At 35.0% G+C, this 8,300-nt stretch overlaps 1 protein-coding gene across 1 annotated transcript; it reads left to right on the top strand.

Moving 5' to 3' along the window:
- Positions 1–1,662: 1,662 nt before the first annotated feature.
- On the top strand, positions 1,663–6,924 carry LOC135955664 (uncharacterized). Its single transcript, XM_065506023.1, has one exon. The coding sequence runs from the start codon at positions 1,663–1,665 to the stop codon at positions 6,922–6,924; it is 5,262 nt and encodes a 1,753-aa protein (XP_065362095.1).
- Positions 6,925–8,300: the final 1,376 nt, after the last annotated feature.

The following is an 8,300-nucleotide window of genomic DNA, read 5'->3' as shown; positions in this document are numbered from 1 at the left end:
CGCTGGCAAATAGAAACAAAAGGAAAAATTAGTTTTCAAGGTATTTATCATACTTTATAATACAATTGTTTCTATTTCTAAAGAAAAAATTCGCACAGCATATGCTATAAACTTGTAAATTGTTAAAAATTAATAATTCACAAGGAAATTATTAAATACAAACACAAAATAAAAACGCGATTTTGGATTGTTGTTTCATAATTAGAGAATAATTTTACTAGGATCTCACGGTGTTCGGACACTTTTAAAACGCTTTTTACCACTTTTATGAAAAGAATCATCAAAAAATTGTTTATATTGTGCATATCTAGAGAAAGGAACTTTTTTAACCATATAGGTTTCATCAATATTGGTGGACAATAGCATACTTAAAGTGTACCATATAAAAAAGGTGTTTTTTTATATATGAGATTATTGTTGTTTTGGAGGTACAAGTTTAAGGTGTTACTAAAGTTTGTAATCAAATCTATTAAAGATTTTTTAAGGCACTAATTGATGCTTATAGTTTGTTTGTAAAGGAAACAATTGATTGATTTGCGACAATTATTATTAATCTTTATGTATGAAGCTCAACTGAATCATTTTTTAGAATAATAAACACGAATGATTATAAAATCGATAAGACAGTTTTGTCAGTTCGTAAATAAATATGTAAAATTTAGTGTGTTCTAATTAGAAAATTATAGAGGAAAGTCTACACAATAAGACACATTAAAATCAATAAGATCATCTGTCGGTTTCAACATCAAATCTGTCTGCCTGTTAAATTGGTTTGTTTTTATTAATACACATTGAGATAAATATTGCTGTTGTTGTGATCCAATACAACATAGAGCAACACAGAATCAACCAGCCAGAAACTCACGTGAAACAACAAGATCAGTGTCAACATATTGGACTTATCCATCCGACAATTCTGCTCATGGGAACAAGTGGTAAGCGGAAAAGTTAATAGTTTTTAATTGCATTGGTTTTTTGAAAAAATTGAGAAACGCTTAAAACAGGTTTATAAATTTTAGGCAAAACTTTATAAATCATATTTATAAACGTTTAATAGCTTAAAATTTTTATATACCAGTATTAAGTGTACAAATTTAAAAAAGTTGAAATTAACTAATTTTAATTCGAATTTGAAGCATTCTTTTTGCCTTTTTTCTTTAAAAAAAGGGACGTTAAAGATACATTTTTATAAATTCGGAATAATATAAAAATTTATTGCAATTACTAAACATTATTTTAACTACGTAGGGGAATAAGTTCCACTAAAATAATATTTGATTTTGTTTCATATTCCTCCGGCATTAAGGCTAAAGTTTTTTTTTAATCTACAATAAATTTTTTTCTGAACAACATCGTAAAATTGCAAGTATTTTTTCTTGGTGTGATACGAAATTTTTATTCTAAAATTTTTTTTGGTGTTCAAGTGAGAATTCTTGTGTTTTCACTACGGTTTATCGATTTTTTTAAAAAAAAAAAACTTATTGTGAAACTTTAAGAGTTTTTACTTTTTTTTTTGTGTTGAAATTTTTTATTTTGCTTTTTGAAACTTCTAACATTTTTGGACCTTTTTTAAATAATAGTGTTTCTTTTAAGTTTTTGGTATTTTTTGAAGAAAGAAAGGAGTCTCTTTGATTGTATTTTTAATATTAATTTGTCGAAATAATGGGTAAATCCGATAATTTAGACAAATTTGAAATGATGGCAAAATTATTTCTCGAATTTGAGAAAGATTACCACGAAATGCCACAGGAAAGTAGGAACTCATTTACTGTAGACATTCAGAAAGAAGAATTTAAATCTTTATGGGAGAAGGTAAAAGATGCCTATGAGTTTTTTATTACAAGTAAGCCCATGTTAGATTCTGATGAGCATTGTGATCAAGCAACACGGCTTTTTAAAGAATGTAGATTGGCCTACATTACTGTGGCTGCTCTAATGGGTGAGCTGTCGCAATCTTTTGTTAATAAATCGATTCTTACCTCTACGCAATATGGTCAAGGACCTAGCGAATCTTCAGCCACTGTGGTGAATAATAGATCCAGCCATCATATGAAATTGCCACCATGCACGATGGAGGTTTTTACAGGCGATTATAAATCATGGCCATCTTTTCGGGATATGTTCACCGCAGTTTACATTAATTGTGATGATCTAACTGGCGTTGAAAAACTTTTTTATTTGAGACAGTTTACTTCTGGTGAATCACTAGAAATTGTAAAAAATTCCCCATTGACAAATGAAGGTTTTGCAAACGCATGGAAAAATTTAACTGAGGCTTATGAGAACAAGAGAATTTTAGTGAATAGTCAACTAAAGATTCTATTTAATCTTGTACCCGTTAAGACTGAATCTGCAAAAGAGATAAAAAGGCTACAAAGGGACATCAATAATTGCATGTCTGTCCTAAATTTACACGGCATAGATATTTCGACTTGGGATCCAATCTTTGTATATCTTTGTTCCATAAATTTGCCTGTCCTTACCTTGTCATTATGGGAACAAAATGTTAAAAATAAAAAGGAGATTCCTAAATGGTCTCAAATGGACACATTTTTAACCGATCGTTTTCAGTCTTTGGAAACTGTCTTTGACATAAGGAATGGTGGTCAAATAAAGACAGATTTCGAGAATTCTGGGCATTCTTCTAGAAATAAATCGACAAGAGACAATAGGGTTAATAACAATAATAATTGCAAATTTTCTGCTGAAAGAGTTAGAACCTTTCAGGCAAAGGTCTCGAAACAATCCTGTGCTTTGTGTTCGGAGAATCATTTATTAAGATTGTGTTCAAAGTTTATTGAAATGAATCCAGGGGAAAGGTTTTTGGTGGTGAAGAAAAATAATCTTTGTATCAATTGTTTAGGTAATGGCCATAAATTGGATAGTTGTGGTAGTAAATATGGTTGCTTAATATGCAAATTGAAACATAATACTATGTTACACAGGGAAGTTACGAGCTCGTCGAATAGTGATAGTAGCCAAGAAAGACCAAGTACCAGTCAAGCAGCGACACAGAGTCGAACAATCCAAAATTGTTTTGCAACTGCCAAACAACAAGTATTATTGGGAACGGCCATGGTAACTATTTTATCCCGTGGTGAAGTTTTTTCTGCAAGAGCTTTGATTGATTCTGGTTCTCAGGCTACTTTCATTTCGGAAAGACTGCAGAAAAAGCTTAATTTGCCTATTAGTAACATCAGCGCTAAAGTATCTGGATTGAATGGTGCATTAGCAGGTTCTGTTCAGAAGCAATGTTCGTTTGTTCTGGGCTCTGATAAAGATCCATGTTTTAGATTGGAGATAAATGGTCTCGTTTTGCCAAAATTAACTGGGAAACTACCCGTGGATTCAGTGGACGTGTCCAAGTTCTCCCTATCGGATTTAGAACTAGCAGATCCAAATTTTGCAAAAAGTTGTCAAATTGATATTTTGATTGGTGGTGATAACTATCCTAGAATCATGCTCGATGGTGTTAGGAAAAATGTAATAGGGAATTTGATGGCTCAAGAAACCCATTTTGGTTGGATTTTGACGGGTCCCCTTTCTAGTACTGGACAAGAAGTTTACACCACAACCGTTTCATATTTCACGGATGTCAGTTTGGACAAACAGCTTGAGAAATTTTGGATTTTGGAAGAGCCACCACAATTTTCTTCAATTACTCCTGAAGATAAATATTGTGAAGATCATTTCAAAAGAAATGTGAGAAGAACTCCTCAGGGACGATATATGGTTTCGTTACCGTTCAAAACACAATATGTAGAAAATAGATGTTTAGGGCATTCGCGGGAAAAGGCAAGAAAACAATTTTTGCGGAACGAAGTTTCGTTAAGTAAAAATTTAGACTTAAAGAAGGAATATGATAATGTTTTAGGTGAATATGAAGTATTGAATCATATGGTCGAAACTAAATTTGTTGAATCAGAATCTTCTAGAAGCTTTTATTTGCCACACCATGCGGTTTTTAAACCTGAAAGTTCTTCAACAAAAGTAAGAGTGGTTTTTAATGCTTCTGCCCGCAGTTCTTCTGGCTTAAGCCTTAATGACATTTTGTACCCTGGACCAATTTTACAAAATGATTTGATGTTGTTGATAACAAGATGGCGCTTTTATCGGTATGTTTTTAATGGTGATATTGAGAAAATGTATCGCCAAATTTTAGTTGATCCTAAGGAAACAAAATTGCAAAGAATTGTGTTCCGCAGAAAATCCAATGAAGATTTAAAAGAGTATGAGTTGAAAACCGTTACTTTCGGTGTTAATTGTGCACCTTTTTTGGCAATTAGGACTTTGCTTCAATTAGCTGAAGACGTAGAAGATAAATGGCCCTTAGCATCCAAAATTTTACGACACATGATGTATGTGGACGATGCTTTAGCAGGAGCGCACGAAATTTCTTTAGCTGTAAAAGCTCGCGATCAACTTATCTTAGCTCTGTCATCTGCTGGGTTTTCTATGAGGAAATGGACATCAAATAATGAGCGAATTCTTCAAGGTATTTCGAAAGAAGATCTTTTGAATGAAAATTTTTTGGAAATTAATGACGAAAGCGTAGCTAAAACATTGGGTATACGGTGGAATGCGAGAACTGACAGATTTTATTTTTCCACTTCCGCATTCTCTTCAAAAGAAAGGTTTACAAAAAGGGAGGTCTTATCCACTATTGCTAAGCTTTTTGATCCAGCTGGATGGTTAGGACCAATAGTAGTAATAGCAAAAATACTGATGCAGCAAATATGGAGCGAAAAAACTAAATGGGATGATGATATTTCAGAGGCTGCCTTAATAAAATGGAAACAATTTCTTTGTGATTACCCAGCAATAAATGATATTCAGATTTATCGCTGGATTGGTTTTAAGCCTTCGACAACTCTTGAGGTACATGGATTTTGTGATGCTTCGGAGAAAGCATATGGGGCTTGTATTTATATTCGGGTTTATGATGATGAAAGTATAATAAATTCAAATTTACTAATAGCTAAATCTAGGGTTGCCCCACTTAAAACTATTTCGTTACCCCGTCTTGAGCTTTGTGGAGCTCTTTTGTTATCAGACCTGTTGCAAACTGTTCGAAAAGAATTTAAGTTAGAAAAGAATCAAACAAAGTTTTACACTTGGAGTGACTCGATGATTGTTTTAGCATGGCTGCAAAAACCTCCTAATTCGTGGACAACATTTGTGGCTAATAGAGTTTCTAAAATTATTACCAGAACTGGAAATGAATGTTGGAGACATATAAACTCTAAAGATAATCCTGCTGATCTAATAAGTCGTGGTATTCGTCCACAAGACTTAGTTAACAACTCCCTTTGGTGGAATGGTCCATCATGGCTTTGTTCTCCCCAGAATTTTTGGCTATCTCCATCATCGAGAGATTTTGGTACAAGTGAGGAGCAAAGAGTACATAAAGTTTTTTTCTCATATTTTGAATCGTATACGGATCTTTTAGAACATTTTTCGTCATACGCAAGAGCTCTTAGAGTAATGGCTTACGTATATAGAGCTATTGATAGAATTTTAAAAGTTAATAAAGATTGGATTACTACTTTAGAGGTATCATCTGAGGAACTGAATTTAGTAAAAGAGAAACTAATTATAATCGCACAAAAAGTTGAGTTTGCCCATGAATATTATGAACTTTCATGTAGAAAATCTTTAACTAAAAGTAAAGTACTAAATCTAAATCCTTTTTTGGACGAAAGGGGTTTAATGAGGGTAGGAGGTCGTTTGGCAAATGCTCCAAATTTGCAATACAATGAAAAATTTCCCATTTTATTACCAAGCAGCTGTCATTTTGCTAAAATTCTTGTGAAATTTATTCACGAAATTACTTTACATGGTGGTAATCAGCTAATGTTAAGAGTATTAAGGACACAATTTTTCATACCTCGGGCTAAAAATTTGATAAAGACTGTGATTGGTCGGTGTAAGACATGTACAATTAGGAAAAAGCAGACACAGAGTCAGATTATGGCAGCACTTCCTACAGCTCGTACCGTTATCTCTCGTCCTTTTACCACGACTGGCGTGGACTTTACTGGACCTTTCGAAATTAAGAATTATACTGGCCGAGCCTGTTTAATAACAAAAGGATATGTTTGTGTTTTTATTTGCTTCGCTACAAAAGCAATCCATTTAGAAGCCGTTAGCAGCTTATCAACTCCAGCGTTCTTGGGAGCATTTTCTAGATTTATTTCCCGTCGTGGTTGTCCTAGGAATATGTATTCAGATAATGGGACTAATTTTGTTGGAGCATCTAGAGTACTACAAACTGAATTTCGTTGTTTTCTTCGTGATGTAGGTGCCGAAGTAAATGCGAGTTATGCACACCAAGGTATTAAATGGCATTTCAACCCTGCTAGCGCTCCCCATATGGGTGGATTATGGGAATCAGGTGTTAAAAGTTTTAAACACCATTTTCGAAGGATTGCAGGAGGTTTAAAATATACCTTTGAGGAATTCTCTACATTACTAGCTCGAATTGAATCTTGTCTTAATTCGAGACCCTTGTGTCCATTATCCGACAGTTTTGAATGTTTAGATTGTTTGACCCCAGGCCATTTTCTTACTGGCGGACCACTACTTGCTCCCCCAGAAGTTGAAGTTTTGGAACGTCCAATTTCGGTTATAAATCGTTGGCAGAGAGTTAAAGCGTTAAATCAACGATTATGTTCTAGATGGAAGGATGAGTATCTGAAAGATCTCCAAAAACGAAATAAGTGGAAATTCGCACTGAAAGATCTGGAAGTCGGCGATATGGTAGTTATTAAGGAAGATAACATGCCGACTAATGAATGGCGTTTAGGTCGGGTAGAAAAATTACATAGGGGTAAGGATGGCCACGTTAGAGTTGTAGGGGTAAAAACAGCACGAGGCTCAATAATAAGACCAGTTGTGAAGCTCGTAGTTCTTCCAACTTATTAGCTCTTTAAATTTATATTTATTATAGGAACATGGTCAAGCCTAGTAAATATGCTGAAGGTCGTCGTACGACAAAGAAAATGGTTTGCCGAGTCTGCTTGAAAGATCATCCTTTACGTTTCTGCCGGAAGTTCTTGCAAGTTGAATATGAGGAGAGAATGCGGCTGGTATCGATCTATCGATATTGTGCGGGCTGTTTAAGTCACGACCATACCTGGCGTACTTGCGAGAGTACTGGCAAGTGTAAACGTTGTGGTGATATGCATCACACATTATTGCACAAGGGTAGTAGACCTCGTACGTCGGCCCGAAAGAATACCAAACGTTTACGTCGTGGACCTAGTTCGTCCAACCGACACGAAAAAAAAGGACCCAGTTCGTCCGATAACTCCGCCAGTGGGCCTCGTTCGCCCGTTGGTCATAATGATGAGAGACCTAGTACGTCTCAAGCCCTGGTTCTGAGTTCATCAAAGAACCGACACACCCGCCCTCGAGAAAAATCTAAGCGTTCGAGTCAAGCCCAACGAATCGTCAACGAGGACATTATGACCTTGCCAGTGCTTCAAATTAGGGAAACAATACTTCTTAAGCCCACGGCGATAATAAGGTTGGAAGCAGCTGGAAGATTTGTGAATGAACGTGTGTTGATTGATCCAAGTGCTGCGTGTTCAGTCGTTTCGGATGAGTTGGTGCGTCGTATCTCTGGTCGAAGAGTTCGAGTTGCGAAGAAGGAAAGATGCTTCCTTAAACTTGGTGGACAATATGGCATTAGTGCCACAATAGAGACTTATGCTGAGATAAGGAAGAATTACAAGATCGTTACCCCAGCTAAGTCAATTGAAAGCAAGATAGTGGATGAATTTCCGGGTTTGCAGTTAGCTGATCCACAATTTAATGTGGCTGCTCCAGTTATGATGATGATAGGAGGTGACGTGTACAGCCAAATAATTAGAAACGGCATATATGGAGGAACCCTAGGCAAACCATTGGCCCAATTTTCGATATTTGGCTACTTAATCTCTGGACCATGTTCATATTAACAGTAACTTTTAATACATTTACATTTACTAATGGAATAAAAATCATGGATTTTAGTTTTTGAACTCAATGTTTTTATTTTTAGTTCTTTTTTCTTTTTTAAGTTTTTTAGGTGAATTGGTTGCTGTACAGCAAGGCCGGCGGGATGTTCATGTTTGAATTACTATACTGCTGGTACTTCCATCCTTGGGTGTCCGTCTTAAGTAATGCCACATTCATCCTTGTGAACTGACCTTGAGAGGGCGCTAGTTTTAATCATACTATTTATGTTTAACTTCTCGTTAAGTTTTTATATTCCTTTTTTTGTTAATTTTTATAGATATACATATTTTTTTGATATT

This window comes from Calliphora vicina, chromosome 3 (genome assembly GCF_958450345.1).
Source record: "Calliphora vicina chromosome 3, idCalVici1.1, whole genome shotgun sequence".
In the NCBI taxonomy this organism is placed as follows: Eukaryota; Metazoa; Arthropoda; class Insecta; order Diptera; family Calliphoridae; genus Calliphora; species Calliphora vicina.
Note: the sequence above shows the minus strand (reverse complement) of the source record. Positions and strands in the feature narration are given on the sequence as shown.